The 23,046-nt window shown below is 39.0% G+C and overlaps 1 protein-coding gene across 4 annotated transcripts in view; it reads right to left on the bottom strand.

Annotated features, from left to right (window-relative positions):
* Positions 1 to 23,046, bottom strand: part of NEK7 (NIMA related kinase 7) — a 148,372-nt gene that overhangs the window by 9,126 nt on the left and 116,200 nt on the right. For all 4 annotated transcript variants that reach the window (XM_051821072.2, XM_070055072.1, XM_070055070.1 and 1 more), the window contains 2 exons: positions 13,974 to 14,068; positions 9,874 to 9,987 (listed from right to left, as the gene is read on the bottom strand). In XM_051821072.2, coding sequence (XP_051677032.1) covers positions 9,874 to 9,987; positions 13,974 to 14,068 — 209 coding nt within the window. The remainder of the gene's footprint in view (positions 1 to 9,873; positions 9,988 to 13,973; positions 14,069 to 23,046) is intronic.

The raw sequence follows: 23,046 nt of genomic DNA, 5'->3' as shown, positions 1-23,046 counted from the left end.
TGTTGCAGCAGCTAAGACACTGCTTGTGATGCCAGCATCCCTTTTGGAATGTCCGGGTTTGAGTCCTACCTCTGCTTCTATTCCAGCTTCCTGTTAATGTGCATCCTGGGAGGTGGCAGATGGGTCTCTGTCACCCAGGTGGGAAGCCTACATTGAGTGCTAGGTTCCTAGTTTCAGCCTATCCCAGCCCTGGCTGTTGTGGGCATTTGGGGAGTACACAGCAGATGGAAGATCTCTGTCTCTTTATCACTAAAAATAACTAAATGGGGGGTGGGGGTTTCAGTAGGGATGAATACTTAACTTTCTTTGAAACCTATGAGATAACTATTGGCTGTTCCAAAGGTAAATTTAAATAGAAATGTTACAATGGGGAAAATCAGTTGGTCTTTTAATGTAGGTAAGGGGGAGAAAATCACAATAAATCATCCACTTTTATTATCAAAAAAACCATGAGTTAAATTTTACGCTTTTAATAATCTGGTTAAAAATGCAAATTCATATGGCTCTACAGTCTCTTTTCAGACTAAATAACAAAGCTGTAATATCAATTTTAGACGGCAGAATTATTTGTGCCCTTGTCACAATGAATAGGAGGATAAAATAGTCAACCTATGTAGTTTTGAACCAGGAGCAGCATTGAGAGAAGATTAGAGGAGGGGAAAAAATGCTGGCTTTGCCAAACAGTATGTGGTTATAACCACATCTGATAGGCTGACTCAGGGCACACTGTCTGCAGCTGGCAGACACGTCACAAGGTGATGTGACTTAGACTGCAGTGCTCCACGGACCTAGTCACACTTTCAGGTCAAAACACATCTATTCTCTGAGATAACACTGGTGTTTGAAATAAATGCTGCTTTCAGTGCTAGAGCAGAGATGAAACTCTCTCATGAAAGCTATTAGTTAAGACCCACTCTGCATTTTCACATGATTCAACTTGTTGAGTATCCATGCTCTCTGAGGAAGGTACTGTCATTACATAGAATGTTACAGAACATTCCTAAGGTCACTAAGGCAGTAAAGGGCTGGTCCTGGATTTGAACTGAAGAGGTCTAGTTTCAGAGGCCAGGCTTTTACGTTCTGTGTTATTCTGCTAGCAGGAAATTCTCCCTTCTCCCTGGGTCTGTGGATATCCTCATGGTCACCTCTGGGCTAAGGTGGGGTGACCTTCTAAGTCATCAGGGATAGAATGTTAGCCTAATTGATTTTCTTTTTAAAATATTTAATATAAAGCATAGTTTAAATTTACTTTATAATTACAGGCTTAATGCGCCACTAGCCATAGTATTCCAAAGAATGGTAGCCCTAACACCAGTCCCTCTAGTTTATAACTAACGGATCTGCTTTCATATTTCATACCATTCTGATTAAAAAACAAAAAACAAAACCAAAGTTTTCTGTAGAACTCTGCAAAACTGATGAGATATAGGCCTGCTTTACCTATGAAAAGATACACTTAAATGACTCAAAAAGGTTCACATTAGAATTATGACTAGAGTAACAATCTCAATGTTACTCCTCATCTGACTCATTCATAAAAATGGCAGCAACTGCCTCCAAACAAATAAAACATACTTGGATTTTTCACATGGACCAATCCGCATATTTTAGATTATGATCACACAGAGTGATCTGATTAAAACATAAAGAATACCTCTACGTTTTCTCTCACAAAGTGAGATGTTAAAAACCAAGAAACCATAAGAAGTAAGATACTTCTTTTAGGATTTCCCTCACTTTTGGTCTTATACTTTTTAAAATGTTCCTGTAGATTTCGGGAAGAAAGGAAATCAGTTTAGAAATCTTTAATGTTTAACTAACACTTTGCAATGACTCTAAAAGCTGTGTTAGCCACGGTCAAGGAAAACACATGCTCAGATAATGCTGAGAAATTTGTGTGTATTCTACTAGCTTTGAATTTCTAATACTGCTAGACAGTTACTTGCTCAAAAACAAAACTTCTGAGCTTGAACTGAGGGATGTAGCTTTCCATTTATTTTAAATTGTAGAATTAATTCCCAGCTTAGTAGATATTGTAATATTGCTAGAAATAAATGAATAAATAAGCATTTCATGGTTCATTTCTCAGAAAATTTAGATGTATTATCTTCTACTTGTTTGTTGCTTTTTAAAAAGATTTTTGCCTTGTTTTAACAAGTTACATAAAAGTAAAGGTCTGAACCTGCAAAGCCTTTACAAAATCAGAGAAAGGAAAACTTTAATTCAGATGCTTCAGAGAAATTTGAAAAGCAACGAAACACTTACATGGGAAAAGGCACAGTAACAGTAAAAAATGTATTCTTGGTAGCATTTCAAGAGGATTATAAAATCATAAACCAATGAAAATTAATGAATTTCAATAAAGTAGGGAAAATATTAATATATTTTGATTTTTTTTCTAAAGAAATATCAAAGCAAATAGGTTGCCAGTAGAAGTACTAAAGAAAAGGGAGAGTTGACGGTCATTGTTGTGGGGGTGAGAACCCAATTACAGATCAAGTTCAGTCACGTACAGGTAATAACAATAGGGCTCTTTGTGCATTATAGCTTTAGGTCACTAACACAATTCTCAATAGAATAATAAGGACTAGTGCTATTGGTACTGTTTCTTTTTCACCCCCATTTTAATCCCTCTGAGACCAATTATGTTCTATCAGCCTCCCAGATAAACCAATTTCCATCCACCCAAGGACACGTTTTAGCACCCCAAAGTGGGTCTAATACATTAAAGTGCACTGTATTTTGGAGCTTTCACTATTTATACAAAATGATTAGGCGTATCCAACTTATACACCAAAGTGTCACTAGTGATTAACTTGGGAGGCGAGAGAGGGGAAAAGAATCTTAGGCAGAAATAAAATAACATAATGTCTGTATTTCACAACTGAAGATCATTCAGTGTCTTTTGAAAACTGTGAAAGTCTTACAGAAAGTTACATGGTTTTATAGGCTCCCACAGGATACGTGAAATACAGTGCTCCGTTTTGGATTCACGTCTTCAAGGAGCAAGTCCCCAGCGTCACTTCAGAAGCATAGGTGAACACAGGGCCTGCTTAAATATATTTTTGAAACAAAAAAAAAATGGAACATCCAAAGCTTAAACATCAGATAGCATATGGCAACTTTCAGTAAGTTGGCCAACCAATATTATACATAAGAATATCAAACCTAAAGAACCTGTAGGAAGGAAAATCAAATGTTATTGTTTGAGGTAACATATGATGCTGTTAATTTTAAAAATAATGGCACAATTTATTAGCACTGCACATCTTCATTTTAATGTAAAATATTATCTCACTTAGCATCTGGTTATATAACAGGGACTACAGAAAAATTCAAATAAGTTTACTGTTAAGCATTATTTAGATATTTAGATATTAGATATTTAGATATCATTAAGATATTATTTAGATATTAGGTATTTAGATATCATTTAGATATCTGTGAGACAATGCATTAGAAAGAATGTTTTCACGCCAATCTAAGTGACACTGGTTAATTTCCAGTAACAACTCAAGGGAACTTACATAATTTCTGAATCCAGTAACAATAAAACAAAAATATTTAGAGTACTCCAATGAAAAGTTTTATCCTCAGTTTAACCTCAAAAATGGAAAACTCAACTTCTACCTGACACTTCCATCTTTTCCCTTCTTATTTACAAAGGTTGTATTTTTTGTTACTCAAACATCTTTTAACATCCAGAATTTAAGCATAGAAATTACTTATAAATACTATGTTAAAAATCAGTTACAGCGGCCAGCATTGTGGCACAACAGGTGAAGCCACTCCAGCACTGACGGCATCCCATGTTGGAACACCAGTGTTGAGCCCCAGCTGCTCTGCTTCCAATCCAGCTCCCTGCTGATGCTCCTGAAAGCCAGTGGAACGTGATCCAAGTACTGAGCCCCTGCCTCTCATGTGGGAGACCCCAGTGTGAGGCTCCTGGCTCATCCCAAACCACTGCTGTGGCCATTTGGGGAGTGGACCAATGGATGCAGATACCTCCCTCTCTCTCCCCACTCTGTCTCTTTTCCCCTCCCTCCTCCCTCTCTCTCACCCCTCTCTGTTTCCTCCCCTTTCTCTTTCTCTCCCTCTTTCTCTGCTTTAAATATCTTTAAGTCAATGAGTTATAATTTTTAAAGCTTTAATTTAATGATAAACTAATATTTTTTTCTTTAGGGATTTTCAGAAAGTTCAGAAAATGCCTATTATGGAAAAACCACCCTGGCTTTCAAAATTTGCACCACTATAAACTTAGGTTTTAACTCTACTTTTCCGTTACCTTTTAGAAGTATTCTCACATTATGAATCAACCCATGTTATCTTGAGATACATATAGCAGTTTTTACATCCTCTAGTATATAAAAATAATTCCCCTATCCTGCCCAGTTTCCTCATTCCCCCTCTCAACGTTGCATGCCTGTGAGGTATCCAGAATCCTAAGGCGTCCTGCACAAATGCCCAATGGTGCCTCTGCCTTCCACATGCTAAAATTCCAGATAAGCATGGTGAGCAAGTAAGGACAGAGAAGAGAAAAGTGAAGAATGCTAAGGCTAACAATTATGAAATGCTCACTCATAAGATAGCAGAGAGTTTGGCTAGGGCTGTGTGTTCCCATAGCTCAAGCAGGGGGAATCCCACAAAATGGGGGCAGCTTGAAGTCTTGTGTTTGCTCTAAATACTGTCTAGACCTCTATTTGCCCATCTCTAAAAAGGGAATAATGCCACCATGGTCCTTCTTTCTTGGAAAAGTCGTGAGACAGAAAATAGAGATTCAAAAAGTTGAAATCAGTTTAGTTCAGTTAAAAATTCGTAATCAACCATATGAAAACTGACTTTTGGATCCTGTATTAGATTTTAAATTCTCTATGAAATCAAGACTCTTCTTGTCAGTAATGAAAATTATGCTGGAAATCTGTGCACATCTGAGTGAAACTAGAATGCACCACTCAACCAGCCCACAAAAGGTAAAAAGACCAGCAAAGATCCCCACCATGTGCCTTTGATTTCGCCAACTGGAATGGCAAAACTGGAGGAAGGGAACACCCTCAAGTTAGAAAGGAAAATAAAAACAGAAAGGTAAGACGAAATACAGGTTCACTACTACTTATGAGGCAAAAGTTTGAGATTTCTTTTATTGTCTATTAGCTTTTTGATTGGATCTGATCTTTCAGGTTGACATTTAAAGCATATTTTTTGTTCAGCTGAGAAATAATCTCACCAGTCGCTTTGTATAACGATAAATATTTCTCTATGTATGAAATGGAGGGATAATGTTGCAAAACAAATGTAATAAAAAGCAAAGGAGACATTAAATAATATACTGAACACAGGGTTAATAATTCTGATCCCAAAATCACATTTTGGCTGTTTCATCTATGAAAAGCAGCAGTAAGAGTTATTAAACTAGCATATTTCCAAAAGCATAATTAGAAGATACAACAAATGCTGTACCTTTCAAAAGTCTTATTTATAATAAACTTAAAATAACTGCTAAATAGCTGAAAATATGTTCAGAACAAATACTACTAAAACACATTCTGCCTTACTAAAAAGGTTTTAGCAGTCTTTCCAATGTTTTACAAATGTTCAAATTTCCTTTTCCACAGAATTCTTGTCAATCCAACTTCTCTGTACTCTGTTCTCTTGAACCAAGATAACCCTAGTTATTCCTTCTCATTCCTTTCTCCTAAGCTTTCATCTGCAAACCCTACTGTCAAGTTTCCAGAACTTTCTTCCAAACCTATCTGTTCAAACCTAAAATAGATTTAAAGCAACTACTAAGCACAATTCTACTCAACCTTTCTTGTGTAGTCTTTGCGTCAACAAGAAATTTTAATAAATGTTTACAAAAATAAAACCCATATTCTACATGACGTCTAATTTTCAGATTTAAGAAAACATAACACTTAAAGAGTTAACTCGATACAGTCACATTTTATGGCTTTCTGAATATTTACCAGTATAAGTATTCTCTAAGAGTCTCATGAAATAATCTAGTGAATAAATGTGTAATTTTGATGACTGCTCTACTGTCTCATATACTGTAACTGACAGAAAATGATCTGCTTGTCTTATTTCTCAGTAACTGGGCACTGGACATTTCAGAGATTATGGTGCTTATGTAAAAGAATTTTAAACTTTACAGGATAGTAATAAAGGAAAACTCGAACCAGAATGTCTATCTTTAGAGTAAGAGAATTCTTTGGAGCAGTTTCACTCATTCAATTCTCATTTATTGGTTCATTCATTCTGTTTTCAAATTTACTCTTTTAGGGGACAGCACAGTGGGTTAAAGCCCCAGCCTGCAGCGCCGGCATCCCATGTGGGCAGTTCTAGTCCTTGCTGCTCCACTTCCCATCCAGCTCTCTGCTATGGCCTGGGAAAGCAGTAGAAAATGGCCCAAGTCCTTGGGCCCCTGCACCTACATGGGAGACCAGGAAAAAGCTCCTGGCTCCTGGCTTAGGATCGGCTCAGCTCCAGCCGTTGCGGCCATCTGGGGAGTGAACCAGTGGATGGAAGACCTCTCTCTCTGTCTCTACCTCTCTCTGTAACTTTGCCTTCCAAATAAATAAATATAAATCTTTAAAAAAAAAACTTTATTCCTTCAAACCTTTTGGAATGCGTCAGGTCCAAGAGACAGAGAAGCAACAGAGTTAGCACTCCTCAGGGGGCGGTGCCTAACAGTCTGGCGGGAGAGGCCACATGCAAAGAAGTAGCTGAAGAAGTAGCTACAAGGACCTGGGACCTAGGACAGGCTGGGGGCAGGGGCAGGGGCAGGGAAACTGTCTGTAGATGATGTCCAAGCTATGTGCAGAAGCAAGAGAACGAGTGTTTCTGTTAAACTCGTCCATAAAAAAATTGAACTTCTGGTAGAACTGGCGCTGGTAGAGCTTGGAGGGTCGCGTGATAAGTAACGTGAGGGATAAACCCAGGGCATACTATGAAGGGCATTCTGAATCATAATTTCTTGTGCATAAGCAAATGTTTATTGAACATTTACTGTTAACAGTAATAACAAATTTAATTTAAGGTACAACTAAGGGAAAATCTTTTTTCCAACCCATGACTTTTGTTAAATACTGTAATTCCCAGTGATATGTAAGTGAGCTCTTTTTTAAAAAATAGGAAAGAATGCTGGACACCATGAAAAATTATCAAACAAATATTTCAGTAAGCCCACTAATATACATCTCCTTGTATCATTCATTCATGTGCAGCTAAATTTCAGACCTGAATCCTAGTCATATGTAATAACTAGCATAATCCAAAAGGAAAGATTTGACACCGAGGCTTATTTTTACAAAGGAAAATGTTTTGGTTTTTATGCTTAACAGTACTTGTGCTTTAGAATATAGTATAGGAAAATAAAGGAAAAAAACCTCCAGGTCTGAGACTGCAAGTCCTTCTACATGGAATGACTCTATCTCGGCTCCCTCAGGAACCCATCAGTCAGGGCTCCGTGACAGGGACAGGCAGTCCTCTCGTGACATGCTGCCTTCAATCTTCTTTGGGCAGTAGCCTTGAAAACTCAGTGGCAGTCAAGTAAATTTGGTTGGCTCTCAAGTACACATTTAGTAAGTTAATTTGCTTACAATTTTTATTTTCAATTACAGAACCTGTGACTGTTTGGGGCTATAAAACTGACACTTAATGAACTGGTCCTTTTAATTAAATTTTGCCACACCGAAATTAAATGGCAACTTGGATTTTTGAAAGATCTAAAGAGCCTTCTTTATAAAGACATATTTAAGATATCATTATGGCAGCACCAAATCTGTCTTTTTCTTCTTTTGCAACCACTACTTCTGAATAATTATTTTAGAAACAAACTGAGTTCCTATTAAGGAGAAAAAATATTTATTAGCACATCTGCATTTCAAAGCTCTTGTTCTGAGAACTCTTCTACATAACTGAACAGATTAAAGTAGCATTGTGATACAGTCTGCATATTTTTATATTCATTTCTTTAGTAGGAATTATTTTCCATATTTACCCAGATGGTATGGCCTTCTATTTCATCAGAGCATGACAACAGATTTTTACCAAAATGAGGAATTGTGCTCTTTTTTGGAAAGTACACCAAATAATGTGTTTTGCTTTATAGCTCTTCTCAAAACTGGTAACTATATGGAGGGAAGTAAGAAGTGGAATCTATTTTCCCTTCCCAACTCCAAGACCTTCTATCTGGGCCAGACTTTGATATTTGCCCCTTGGCTGAGAATCCGCATATCCAACTTCACACTTAGCTGCAGTGAAGTAGCCCTGCAGGCAGGCGGACTTCAACGAACCACTAGTGGTATCATCATTAAAATCCTGCTGAAGGTCACCATGGTAACCGCCTGCTGAGGTTTCGCTGCCGCACTCGCATCTCCTAATCAGCTACCATGTGAAATGCAAATTCAGACAGTCTGAAAATTAGTCAAGAAGAATAGGGGATGAGGATGCAGATATGTGAAATATTCATGCGCTTCATGGAAAAAAGAAGACAGCATGAATGACACAACAAAGAAAGGCCCCTGACATTCTTGCTATCATTTTGCATTATTGTTCACACCCTACTGTATTTCCAGGACTATAGTTCTGAAGTTGGTTTTGTGAAATGCCATATTTATATTCCATACCCAAAATAGTAATTAAAAATGGCTAACATAATAGCATTAACATCAAATGAAGATAATACTTCCAAGTTTTCATCGCTGCCTTCTAAGAGTTGATTCTAATTACCTGAATACAAACGCTATGAAGCAAAAAGACATCATTGATTATTTGTTTCAAAACTAACAGAAGAAAAAGTCCTATTACATTCTAGAAACACAAATGCTTTATATATGGTCATTCTTTAGAGATACTTATTTCTGTTACTTGATCTCAAATCTCCTTACTTAATACTGACTGAATGCTGTTCATTTCACAATAGAAAGACCGACAGGATTACCTAATAAGTGCACACTGTACTTGTTTTCTATTTTTCCTTTGTTCCTTTTCATTTTCCTGAGGCCAAGATATCCTGACTCAAGATAATGTTTTCTCCGAGTGGACCCTGATGAGCATTCCAAAAAGAGCTTTTCTGAACACATCTCAGCTGACCCGAGACACTGCCCTTCTGCGCACCTCGTCCTTCAACATGGGTAAAATCATGATGCATTAGGCCAAAATGGGAGACATTTTCTTCAATGAAAACCTAGGTATTGGGTAGAGCCAAAACAACTCGCTTCAACAGGTTACCAAAGCAAGCAAGGATTCAGGTTCTGATCTTAATGAGGTAAAATCTTGGAAAAATTTCAGTCCTGATATAATTTTTAACACTTCTACAATAACTTCAAAATATTTCCCCAAAGGAAATTTTGACTGTAGCAGCAAGGTGGTGACAGGACAGGTGTTGTCAAAGGAGGGACGAGAAAGCTTAATGAAGCAGGTTCAGAAACATGTGGCTAATGTTTCAATTTGGGGACAATGTGGAAAGGAGGGCCCTCTGCCAGCAGTTATAATTTCTATTCTGTCGTTGCTGGTCCGAGGAGAGGAGAGTGAGGGGCTAGCAGACATGCTGGCTACGTAGAGTCTGAGTGTGAGCATTAGAGTCTGCCCCTGTTGCATTCAGCACTCTGAAAAGTCAGCTACTATTCTCATCACACCTGGGAAGTGGCCAATTTCACAGCACATGCTGTGTTGTGTTCCTCTCCACATTAGGAACTGCAGTCAGCTCTGAACACCAAGTCTCCAACAGAATGAAAACACCAAGAAAAGTGCTATTTCTGCTGCCTGCACTATCCACTGGTATGTTTGGACAAAGTAAAAGTTCTTAATAAAATACAAACAAACATCAGCAAAATGAACAAGAGCCAAAGACGGGAACAGAAAATGACTTACTTCTTCCGAGTAGTGATCTGAAGGCAGAGGTGGGTAGTCGCACTGTTCTATCTTCTTACACAGTGAGTATAAGTTCATTTTGTCACCATAGAAAGGACTCTGTAGCGCAGCCATCTGTAAAACGCTCCCAATGAAACGGATATAGTTACAGGGCAACTTTAAAGTTGATTTCCTCAAGCACATTACACTGGGGCAGACAATAATCACAAATGCTTTAAATAGTTATCTGCGCATGTGGATGATGACGAATATTCCTTTCTGAGAATTCTGTATTAAGTGCTAAATATCATCAACTTTGGTTAAATTTTTTCAGTGCTTTAAAATCCCCTAGAAGAGAAATAGTTAGCATATTTCTTAGTAAACAGTAAAACAATACGGAGAATAGATTGACTTAAAAACTCTGTAAACATGATGTAAACAATGTCATGGAATGACAAGCATGTCTCATGATGAAATAGACATGCGAAGGCACAGCTCAGCCAGCAAAGGGCACAACACAGCAAACAGGAGACTGCAGCTAAAACTGAATCACAATCTGGTAATGGTTTAGGGAATAGAACGCACAGCATTTTTACTTTGCATAACAGCTTCTATAGGGAAAGGTTCTGAGAAAAAAACAGTCTTTTCCATTTGCATATTATAACCCATCCCCAAACAGCTTAAAATGAATTAGACCTTCTTTTCTTTTGATAATGTCTCAAAAGCAGTGAATGTGTTGTAAAACCTCTACAAATCATGGGTGTAATTCAAGGCTTCCAAATGAGATATAACTGTGCAGAACACAACTCAAAAGCTGAGCAACTTTAAAAAAGACATTATTGAATTTAAATTTATTTTAAGACAAGGTTCTCACTTGACATTTAAAGTGCAAGAAAGTACTGCGGTAAGCAGGGTTACAAACTAAAAATTCAATTTAAAATGTTCGTATCCTGTTCAAAACCTTCTAAATCTTTGAACCGCAGCAGCAAGAATACAACACGGAGTGCCAGGCTGCCCCAAAGTCAGTCACCCTTTTCTACATGTGCTAATAAGTTTGATTTTGGAAGGACAATGTGTACATTCCCCAGACAGGCAGCGTGTGTGTGAAACACGCTCGTCCATGCTGTGCTACTCAGTGAGTGTCAGTGGGGACAGGACAAGCTGAAAATGGCTCTCATCTGCCTCTGCGCACCACGCAGGGCGTTAACTCCTTCAGAGCCTTGCCCGGGAGGGGCTGGCAGTGGAAATGCAACCTGGGAAGGAGCAGACCGATTTTTACCTAGGCGTTTGCATTACCGGAAACCCAAATGCACCTACACAGAACCACCTCAGGAACAGAGTTGCTCCACACGTCCAAGAAAAAAGCAAACACAATTTGTTCCCAAACAAATAAAGCACTCCACCTGAGAGGAAATTTCCAGAAAAGGGACCATGATAACCATGTTTTTGTTTAAAATGCAAGGAAGCATTCTGATATAATAAATACTTTAAAATGCCATCTTTAAAAATACACTATATATAAAGCGTGATCTCTGTTTGCAGAGCCTTAAGTAAATGCTACATATATATGAATTCTCTTATGCTGGGAGTTCATTACAGTACTTTTGTCTCAATACTGCAGAGTGTTAACAAAAAAAAAAAAAAATCATCTGAATGTCCCCTAAGGAGTTAAACAGGAATAGTATATTTTCATGCATCTCCTGCTTTGACAGATGAAAAATGTCAACTGTCCTGTTTTTATTTTCAGGCTTTTGCACTATTCATCTGGTTCATTAGTGCATCTCGATGCTGCCCCTGACAGCTGCTCGCCCTCTCCTCCCAGCAGCTGAATTTTTCAGGCTAATTTGATCCTCCACACTGAGACGATCGCTAGAATGATTGACTTGCTCCCTGACCTCCAGGGTCTGACTTCCCTTATTAGTATTCTGGGGGTGTCGGAGGGACGGAAGCCCACTGTCTGTCTTCGGGGCTGGTGGCAGCTCTCTCTTTTTTTGAACTGTAAGCCACCAACCTACAACCCTGTAAGGATGCAATTGCTGCGCGGAACAATAAAGGAAATGTGTAAAACCTACTTTTCCATGTAAAGGTCCGTGTAGCAAAAGCACAGCATCTTGATTTTAATTAGTAAAGTCTACTTTGTTGCATATCAATTAAAACTGTACTGATAGGGACTTTTTTTTTTTTTTTGAGGTTTCAGGAATATTTGAAAGTCTAATCTTCTGAGTTTAAAAAATGCATTTTCAGAAAAGGCTTCCTATTCTTCCATTGGTAATAATAATTTCTTAGTGGGCTGCAACACAAAATCTCTGCGTGCTGCTAGGGCCAAATTTTAAAAGCTAAATTGCTGAGTATTCTATGAACACTGTACTCAAACATCAGTGAAAGGAGAGAGCACATAAAGGTAAATTAAATCTTTAGAAAATTTCTAGTTCTTCCAAAAGTCTTGCAGGGAGGAATGGAAAAAATATATTGAGCTGAAAATTAACATTGGCATGATAAATACTTTCACTGGAAATCATCCACAGCACACATAATTCTTGGATGTAGGAGTGTCCAAAGAAATACTTTTTATTTTGGTGATTACTTTAAGCACACCTGAAAATGAGACACTCTCAAAGGCAAATTCAGAATGTAGAAATTATTTCAGTTTTGACAGGGGACTGCTAGCTCTAAAAATCTACGCAAACTTTTCCCTGAAACACTTATTACCCTCAACTGAACTTTCTTTGTTGCTAAATTTAATCTCATTATTGGAAACCAATTCGCCGTTTACTTATAGGTGCTTAATGGGAAAATGTTGCTTTGATAGTATTAGCCTAGGGCCTGAAGCAATCTAAGGGACCTAAACAGATATAAAGATTTTAAATGTACAAAGTGGCTAATTTTTAAACATTATAGTAACCTAATATGAAACCATTTCTTTTCAACAATGTACCAAATTATTAACAGACTATTATAAATCTCTTATAATCCCATGTGCATACATAAAGATGTCATCGTGTTACATCATTAATGCATATTTTTATTAAAAATTGGTTTACTTGAGAACATTTAAAAATCCTTTCACTTTAGCCATTGGTTACTTGAGTAGGAAGAATAAAATTAAAAACTTCGGGTCATTTAAAGGAAGTTGGAATCTGTAATCAACAATGAAAGATCTTAACATACGTTTAAAAAAACAAAAACCACCTCCTGCAGCTCCACTTGCAAGCAATGGTGGTACAATTAAAATAAAGACCACATCACACCCTTAAGAGGACATGACACGAAATACAAGGCAAGAAACACATTGGTTTCTACCCATCTACTTCACATTTCCTTTATATACACTAAGAAATGGAAATGATTTTCTGTTTTCTGTTCCTTCACTTTACCAAAACCTAGTTAGTGGTAGTTTTTAATTAACTGCTTTGCCTCAAAGCCTACATTCGTTTTTACCATTCAATTAAAAAATTACAGAAGTTACCATAGAGTGAGATAGTTTGATTAAACCTCTGCTCTATAACATGGCTGTAAAGAGTGTCAGTCGTAGGCTTTCTTTTGCCTATTAAATAACTGCAGTGTAATCTTTCCAGAGGACCTACCTATATGATTTCACCATCCTTTGATAAGAGCAGGAGAGAGAGCTCTACCAATACAAACCATTACTCATGGAAACTAAATTAAGTGATAACCTAGAAGAATTATATGTAGTCAAACTACCCTTAAAGCTGAATTAGATATGTGAATGTGAAACAAAATATTGATAAATACTTACTACCCTTTCATATTTCAAATCTATTTCATTATACCTCTCCTACAATGGACTAAGCAAGTTTTCCTAGCTGTTCAAATATGTAAAAATGATATGCAGAAAAGCATTATATTTACATAAAAGTTTACAGCTAAAAAATTCACATCAGAAAGACATAATTCTAAACCACATTAGATGGACAAATATATAGAAAGATGGTAGCAGTTATTTAAATGCTTATTATAAATATAATTAACCCAATGAAGTCTTCATAGGTAGAAAGCTGATTCTTAAATATCACCCAGAAAAATAAGTGTACATTATAAGGATAGGGGAAATACAGTCAGTAAAGAGGCATCAATAGATGGAATTTATCAACACTACCTACCTCATATAGTAGACAGCCAAGAGACCAGATGTCAGATTTGAAGTTGTATCCATTTTCATGTATTCTCTCTGGAGACATGTAATAAGGTGTACCCACTACAAAATAATAAATAGGAGTATAAAAATAAAGATGCAGCCACGATAAGAAATGAAATAGAAAATTTTGCATTAAAAATGTCATTGAAATAATTCATTAAGATCAGGAAACTGTTTTTGAGTATACTCAAAACTTTGTACTTTACTCTTTGGTCGCCATGCTGAAATAGCATATTAATAACTATATTACATTAAAAAGAGAGTGCAGGATGAGACTCCTGTTCCCTTTAGATCAATCTAGGAAAAATCTAGATTACAATTACAATTACAAGAAAAAATTCTCAAAAGAAAACCTACCTAAGTGATTAGCATTGGTTTTATTTCATTAAAAAAAAAAAAGGCTGGCCATTCTAAACAGTCAAAAATCAAAATATGTTAAATAGTATTATACAGCGTAGTAATTCGGTTGCCTATAAATCATACTGTCATTCACAGGAGCATCTCATGGAAAATAGTCATGGTTCTGCAGATCATAAGTGATATAACCATTAACACTTGGTGCTGTAGTGACTTGCACACGGAAGAGAATATGTGCGATTCGGTATATAAAATATCATGTGTAAGGCACTGGCAACTCTGGAAAACTGTATGAGTTATTTCCATGATGGACATCTTTTAGAGATAAGATCCTCTAGATGATTTTTTTTGATGTGCTAATAAGTTTTTATGACTTAATGCTGACAAAATAAATGCACATACACACTGTATTTTGAAGGGTAAAACATCTAAGTGGCTTTCAAACTGAGTGTCTTTAATTACAAATTTATATGGCCATTATTTCATCATCATTAACCTAAGGCTTTCAAAGACAAACAGAAAATCAAAGTTTGAGAACAATAGGTAGGGATCTTACTGCAGGCAGGAGATACTAACACACTCTACACATAGAAAAAGGGGCAATCTTTTTCTGTTAATTTTCCAAACCTCTCCAGGTATTTACTGTAAATCTAAGACTCCCAGTACTGAACCAGGAGTCTTTAGTCAGAGGCAGCAAAGTACTCTCCTCAAAGACAGTTTTCCAAAAGAATGAAGTTAGCAGCCTGATGCTTGCATGCATCATGAACTGGGTATCCCAGAAACCCCACTTCTACCGGAATCCATTCTTACTAAGGATGGTCCCAGTCAGAAAGGCTGAAAGCAAAGTAACTTACAGAGGTGAAGGGAAGTGAAAGGAAGGTATGCCAAAAGGAGGATAAGAATTTTGAATGTAAACTATTAAGATATGAAATTAATGAGACAAATTATTTGTAGCGTCTACTATGAATACAGATGAATCTGCCAATTTCTGTTGTGTCAGAACAGCAAAGAAACTTTTAGACAAATAAGCAGGTTTAAAGACTTTGTAGCATGCCAAATACATGCAAGGTATCTAGCTTTGGGAGTTCTGCCACAGTCACTGGTAGTTTGCATAAGCAGCAGCAATGATTGGAAATAGCTGTGCACACTCTCCATTTACAGAAGGGAGGTGGGTACAATTGGAATAATAAGTGGGCCCTGCACAAGCTCCTGGTTTCAGGACATAAAGCGGTGACTGGCAGTGAGGAATGTGCAGAGAGCCTTCGCAGAATCCACAGGGGGCGACTGAAAACACCTCGGCTCCAAGGTTCAGAGTTTACCAAAAGCAAAGGTAATTTTACCCAGTAGCTCTGGGAAACCTGCTGATACATTAGGGGTTTGATATGAGTGTGAAAGATTGATGATAGGGAAAAAGAACAAATGCTAGCGTTTTACAGAGATTAGCCCCAGCATAACACCTTAACTGCAACACAAACTGAACTCACCAATGACGACCCACCAGCGAAAGGAGCAGAGGAAAAGAATGACTAGGAATTTTTCTGTGCTAAATTGAAAATTTAAAAATAAAAAGCAATGTACAAGAAAAGTCCTTTCTACTGAGCTGCCAGAGGTCATGGCAAAAGTTACCGACTCGGTGAACACTGCAGCTTTAAACTTAGACATGGATGCTTCCTCGTGTCATCGGCCAGCTTCTCGACACCCTACATGCATGGTTTATTTCAGTATTTTACAAATATCCTGAATAGTTAGTGAGATGTAGAGCTAAATATGTTAGCCCCTTGGTGGGCACATTTCCCAGCGTCATCGTTTAAGAAGGAAGATGAGTAAGTTTGTGTTCAGTACAACATTGCTTATTTGGGTAAGTGCTTAATCAATTACTGAACTTGGCCTAAGAGGGAGGTTTTCTGTCTCCCTCTGGCCTGCTCCCTAGACGGCCCTCTGTTCTGGACAGGGGCTCTGCTTCTGCCGGTCACTGAGCAAGGAGGCTCAGCCCCATCCCACAGACTTGCCGTGCCCTGACCACGCTCTGTCTAGCAGAGGCCAAAGTTTAAAGCTTCAGGAAAATTTGCAGTGCATTTAATTGCAGTGGTAGATTTTCAACATTTCAAACTTAATGAAGATATAATTATTTCCTAAAACCTTTTTTAAACCCATGACAGCTGTGTCTGATTGTTGCCTCAAGAATGTTGTGACTTCTTTTAACAGCTGTACAAGAGTTGTACAGTGATATGATTAGAGATTAAAACAATCATGCAAATTACTATGTATTGAAGCGCTTCAAGACTGCAGGGTGCATAACTCCCATATCTTTCAAAAATTTATGGCTGTGAGTAAAATGAGAATACATTTTACAGTATTAACAGATATTTATGCATTTTAACCTCCTGACATGAATAAAAGTAAAAAATAGATAGTAACGTAAAAAACAGAAAGACTGATGGGAAAATCGCCAACAACTGAAAATGCTATTGAATCTTTACATCACATAAAATACACTACGGTAGTCACTCAAATATTACATTGGCTTATTCTAACTACATAAGGAAAGTTTCATGCAGTATATGCGCCACAAGCAATAAATGTACTATAAAACTTATCCTGAATAAAATGGAACCCAATTGTTGGAAGTCCTACAAGATGCTTAAGAGAGCCAAAAACTCTGCCAGTATATGACTATTAGGCGAGATGGAGCTAAATGAATAAGTTTACATTTACAGAATGCTGTCAACTGTTGATCTAAAACTTCAGCACTGCAATCCCTGCAAAGACTCAAATGAGGAAACAGAATGACCAAACCACCTTCACATGGTCTTTATATGGTTAGGTTTGGTTACTCGTGAATCATTTTTTTAAAGAAGGGGGGTGGCACAAAGTCAGTCATGGGTCAGGAAATCTTTCACATCTTATCTTTGTCACTAACTAGCTAGAAACACCTCACTTTGCTTTTTATTCACTGAGAATATATTTTATTCATCATGAGATGCCTTTAGCTCTAAGATTCCATAGCGCTCCCGAACACTACAGAAGCCCATATGGAACATGAAATGAGAAAAGGGATAAGCTCCTTAAACTATGACTTAGGACAGCGGAGAGAGAATACAAAGAAGCCAACTCAGGATACATAGATTGTTTCTTAGCATTAGAGCAAATGGCCGGAAAGAAAACCTGAACATGGCTTGTTGATAATATTAAAAGGGGACAAGTCATCTTATACCACAGATAGATTTAAACACACATCAGGGCATAAGAATAAATTTCCATTCCTTCATTCCTACTTAGCAGCCAGCCCAGAAATCATGTCAGCAGACTGAACGGAGAGAGACCTATTTCATTTGAAGGAGTGTTATCTGAGGTCAGTATAGAATGGCTGAGTGGTGGATCAATATTTCTTCTGCAAAAGACTTCTAAAAGATAAAATTTGTCATCTTTTAAGTCTATTGGCCAACAGTTAAGAGGTTTAATGACGCTTAGAAAAAACAGCTCGGCACCTTGTGTGGCTACTGCCACTCGACTCCAGGCATCATGTTACATGTGTTTCAGGTATTATCTTGCGGGATTTTAGTACATGTTTATTAGGCACTCCTGCATGGTATCCACTGGTCTAGGTGCTGCGGAGACAGAATTAAACAGGATAAATCCCTCATCCTGTGGAGCTCACAATCTAGTGAAACCAGGACTGCTGTGATGTAGCGCTAATGCGGTATTAGAGATTTAGACCCAGGTTAAGATGCCCGCACCCCAGATCTAAGTGCCTATGTTTGATGCCTGACTCCAGGTCCTGACCCCAGCCTCCCAACAGTGCAGCCCACAGCAGGCAGAGCTGAGTGGGTCCCTGCCACCCAAACAGGATACCTGGCTTGAGCTCCGGTTCCAGGTTTTGGCCCCGGCCCGGCCCAGCCTCAGCCATTGAGGGCATCTGGGGAGTGAATCAGCAGATGGGAGTGCTCTGTCTCACAATGCCTCAAAAAAACTCACAACACGCACATATGAAAAGCCAGGAAGAAAGGGTCCTGGTTCAGTGAGCCACACATGTAAATTATGCTATTTTGCAGCAACTCTGATTGTTTTAAATAAATACTTGTTATGGTGGCTGAAAGGTTAAATGTGCACAGTTTAAAATTAGATAATAGCTTCTTTCCAGAGCAATTACTTAAGAGAGACTGAAAGTTAAAAATAAATCGGTGAAGGCAGCCTGCAGTGCTGATGGAACATATGCTGCCGTTATGGCTCCACGCCACCTTGAACAATGAAGAGGATAAGCCAAAGAAAGATCCAGAGAGGTGCTAGGAAAAGGTGTGGGGAAAACAAGCATGTGACCACAGGTGGCTCCTGGCACCAAAAATGAAACGGTTTTAATGCCTGGTTCAAGAACAGTAATTTTCCAAGTTGAAATCAGAGGCTACATCACACCTGGAAATAGTGTGGGGAGCAGGAATTGTACACTCAAGAGACTCCAGTGTGAAAATTCTGATATCTAGCTTGAATGATGGCCATGCACTGACTGCTGGCAACATCACAGAAATCAAAGAACCATTTGCCTCACTGGGAAAGGTAAACAGGGAGTTCAAGCAATCCTATAATGAAAACAACAGCATAATCTCCCCTCAAGGGGTTTCAAATACTTGTCAAGCAAAAAAAGTTAGCTTTTTCCTTTTAACTTCTATTCCATTTTCAAGGTATGCAACCACCACTTAGAACAATCAAGTTCACGCACAGATGCAAAAAAGAAAAATTCTCCATCTTCTGCCTTCTTGGGGATGTTATGAAAGCAAGGAAAATGCCATATCAACACATTGAGTCGGCCTGTTCTCAGTTGTTTGTCTCCTTTCATGAGAAGTAGGGCAGTCATGAAAGATTTCATCTTATATATGAATAAATACAATTCTGGTGCAAGAAGACTTTCAGCAGAGAACTTGCCCAATTACTTGCAGACACCTTTGGGTGGGACGATGAGGTCAGACTGTGTAATAGGTGATTCTCCTAATTAACTTCTGTTGAAATTACTTTTTCTCCATGCCACATTCTACTCCATGATGGAGTAGGACATTGAGAAGCATGACTGTGGGAAGGTGATAAACCCTTGTGGATTAAATAAACTTTACAAAATAACTTAAAACAGCATTACCAATAAAGAATGATAGAGGGAGCTGGTGTTGTAGCGTACTGGGTAAAGCTGCTGCCTGCAGTGCCTGCATCCCATAGGGGCACCAGTTTGAGTCCCGGCTGCTCCACTTCCAATCCAGCTGGCCCCAGTCCTTGGGCCCCTGCACCCACCTGGGAGACAGGGAAGAAGTTCCTGGCTTCAGATCAGCACAGCTCCGACTGTTGCAGCCAACTGGGGAATGAACCAATGGATGGAAGACCTCTCTCTCTCTTCTCTCCTCTCTCTCTCTCTTTCCCTCCCCCCCTCCTTCTACCTCTCTCTCTGTGTAACTCTTTTAAATAAATGAATCTTAAAAAATAATGATAGAAAATTATTTGTTTCCAAAATTTATGTTAAGTCAAATGTGGCATTTTCTCTTCTGATCTATAATAAAAATTTGAGAATGACAAAATATGTTCAAGAAGAATAGTACTTAATTTCTGTAAGGTAAACTTCCACTAGTACCTCTGAACTTCACCTACTCAGGCTTCAGAAGAAGGCAAGCGACTCTTCCATCTGTTAAAATGGTGGCAGAGACAGAGTGTCGGTCCCTGTGATCTTTGCTCCTGATGTTACAACAGTTTATGGTATGGTCCAAGGCCCAAGGACTGTGCAAACGTAAGGATACAGACCTTAGGACAGGGAGATTATCCTACAGCATCAGTGAGATGTGGCAGAAGGGGCAGGAGAGACTGGATGAGCGAGAGGGACTCTTCTCATCAATGTTGGCCCTGAACATGAGGAAGTCAAGGATGAGGGCATCCTCCAGTGGCTGAGAAGGGCCCTCAGCTGACAGCCAAGGAGCAGATGAGCACAGCACCAAAGAAGTGAATCTACCAACAGCCTGCAGCTAAGAATGCAGTTCCTGTAGGTAAAGTGGCATGGAGGGATGAGCAGCTGGGCTAGGCCAAAACCAGGAGGCCTGGAACTCCACTTGGGTCTCTGACATGGGTGGCAGGGGCCCAAGCATTTGGGCCATATTCCACACCTTCCCAAGCAGATGAGCAGGGAGCTGGATAGAAAGCGGAGCAGCCGGCACATGAACTGGTGCTGTAAGTGGTGGCTTAACACATTGGGCCACAATGCTGCCCCCTTTCTGTTGTTTTCAGGCACTGAATGTGTGGTGATTTGTTAGGGCAGCAATAGAAAGCAAAGACAGATGACTCAGGCATTGCATGAGTGGAACACTCTATTCAGTGTGCTGAGGACTTGCCACTCACCCAGAGCCCTGCTAAGGCACTGCAGGGATAGAGGAAAAAGGGCATGGGTTCAAAAGATGTTCATTCTCTTAAGAGCTCAACCGCTTCATGTGGGGACAGAGTGTGTTTTTTAGTTTTCTTAGTGGGCAATGTTCCTTTTGTAGGGATCTGATATACAGCATGGAACCAAAAACAATGATCTCTATGCTCACAAAGCTTGACCTTTTTTTTTTTTTTTTTTTTTTGTTTGACAGGCAGAGTGGACAGTGAGAGAGAGAGACAGAGAGAGAAAGGTCTTCCTTTGCCGTTGGATCACCCTCCAATGGCCGCCGCTGCAGCCGGCGCACCGCGCTGATCCGATGGCAGGAGCCAGGAGCCAGGTGCTTTTCCTGGTCTCCCATGGGGTGCAGGGCCCAAGCACCTGGGCCATCCTCCACTGCACTCCCTGGCCATAGCAGAGAGCTGGCCTGGAAGAGGGGCAACTGGGACAGAATCCGGCGCCCCAACCGGGACTAGAACCTGGTGTGCCGGCGCCGCAAGGTGGAGGATTAGCCTATTGAGCCACGGCGCCGGCTACAAAGCTTGACTTTTGGCTAGGAGAGGGAAATAATGAGTACTAATAGTGCAAACAGGTATACTATATAGCATGTTAGAAGACAGTAAGTCCTAAGGGGGAAAATACTCGGATAAAGATGAATTTCAGGGATGGGGGAAAAGTCAGGGGCTGAGTTCAGTATTAAATAAAGTGATGTCAGTGTCCTAATCTGCAGCTCTACCCATTGTACAACACTGAGGACAGAGGAGGACATGTGCTTTAAAACTCTTTGGAAATCATAAAATGCAATATAAATATTCATCCCTACATTGGTACTCGGCAGTAACAGAGGACTCCTCTGGGTCATTATTATAGGAAATAAAGGTAGTTTGATATGATTTGACTAGAAATCATAATATATATTTGGAAAATATTAGAAATGTTCTGTTACTCTGCTACATATTTCAATATTCAAAGGTAAAGATACTTGATCTCTTAGCAAGTTGCCTCTGGGTCAGAATATTTATATTTGCTGAAAGACTTCAGAGTAAGTTAAGAGACAGAAATGCACCAAAAGCATATGCTGCCTCTTGCGAGATGAGAAAAATTACAACTTGATTTCTCTGATCTAGTTCACAGGTGTTGGCAAAGTTTCGGCTTTCAAAGGGCCATTAGAATATCTAGGGCTGGTAGGCAGAGGGTCATCAAGAGAGACTTTAACACCCTGAAGGCCCATTTCCTGTTTATTTCCAGCTCTTGGAGCAGCAAGAGCAGTGAAGCCCATGAAAGAGAACAAATTATGCTTTCATTTGTAGGCTCTTAAGCACTGTAACAAAATAGAATAAGGTAATTCCAGATGGCAGAGCAACACGTCAGAGAACAGTAACATCACAAGGTACTGACGTGATGAAAAACTGTGAGAGAGTAAGCTCCTGTACCTCTCTCTGCTTCAAGTCCCCCAGCCCAACACAGGGACAACATGTGCATAGTGCACCCTTGTCTGCAAGGCTCTTAGGGAGAGGAACAATTTGCAAAGCGTAAAGAGCTATGTGTGTTGTTACTCACCTCCAGAAGTACAGGGATTACTACAAATGACTAAATTATATTTAACTGATCGACCCAAAAGTCAGGAGAACCTCTAAAAGGAGGCAGAAAAGGAGGGACTGGCCTTTAAGTAAATGAAACCACAGGAAAGCACTGCAGATCTAGACCAATGCTTTCCGATCACAGGTCAGAAAATCCCTTAATGAGTTCTGACATTTAGCTAGTGGGCTGCAACCAGCATTATTTTTGGTGAAACCAAAATAAAATTGACAGTATCAGAATGCACACAGTGTAATGGAAAACATTGTTAATGAAAATTTTTCTTCAGTTATAAGTGATGATGTTCCCATGGGGTTTCAATGTTGCTGGGGAGTCATCAAGAAATCTGAAAGCCACACATCTAGACCATCATAAAACCTGACTGAAGGAAGAGCTAGGTTGTCCTCACAAATTTTAAGGATGTAGAGATAGAAAGCAAGTTTCCTAACATCTGTTATACTGTCTGTCCACCTTATAAATTTAAGAGAAAACAAGCAAAATTCACAAGGATATGTCTAATATCCTACAGTTAGTCTTCCTAGCCACACTCTCTGTCAAATAAATATGAAATGAACACTTCATTAATGTAAGTTCAAGTTCCAAACAAATGAGACAAAAAAACAACTGTCTGGATCATGGATCCAGATCTCAGGCAGGGATAAGCTTCCTGTTCCAAAGGCTGATGAGCTTTTGGTAAATTCTGTCCAGTACTGGGTAGCAC

The sequence above is a fragment of the Oryctolagus cuniculus genome, chromosome 13 (assembly GCF_964237555.1).
Source record: "Oryctolagus cuniculus chromosome 13, mOryCun1.1, whole genome shotgun sequence".
NCBI classification, from domain to species: domain Eukaryota; kingdom Metazoa; phylum Chordata; class Mammalia; order Lagomorpha; family Leporidae; genus Oryctolagus; species Oryctolagus cuniculus.
This window is presented reverse-complemented; position numbering and strand designations above follow the sequence as displayed.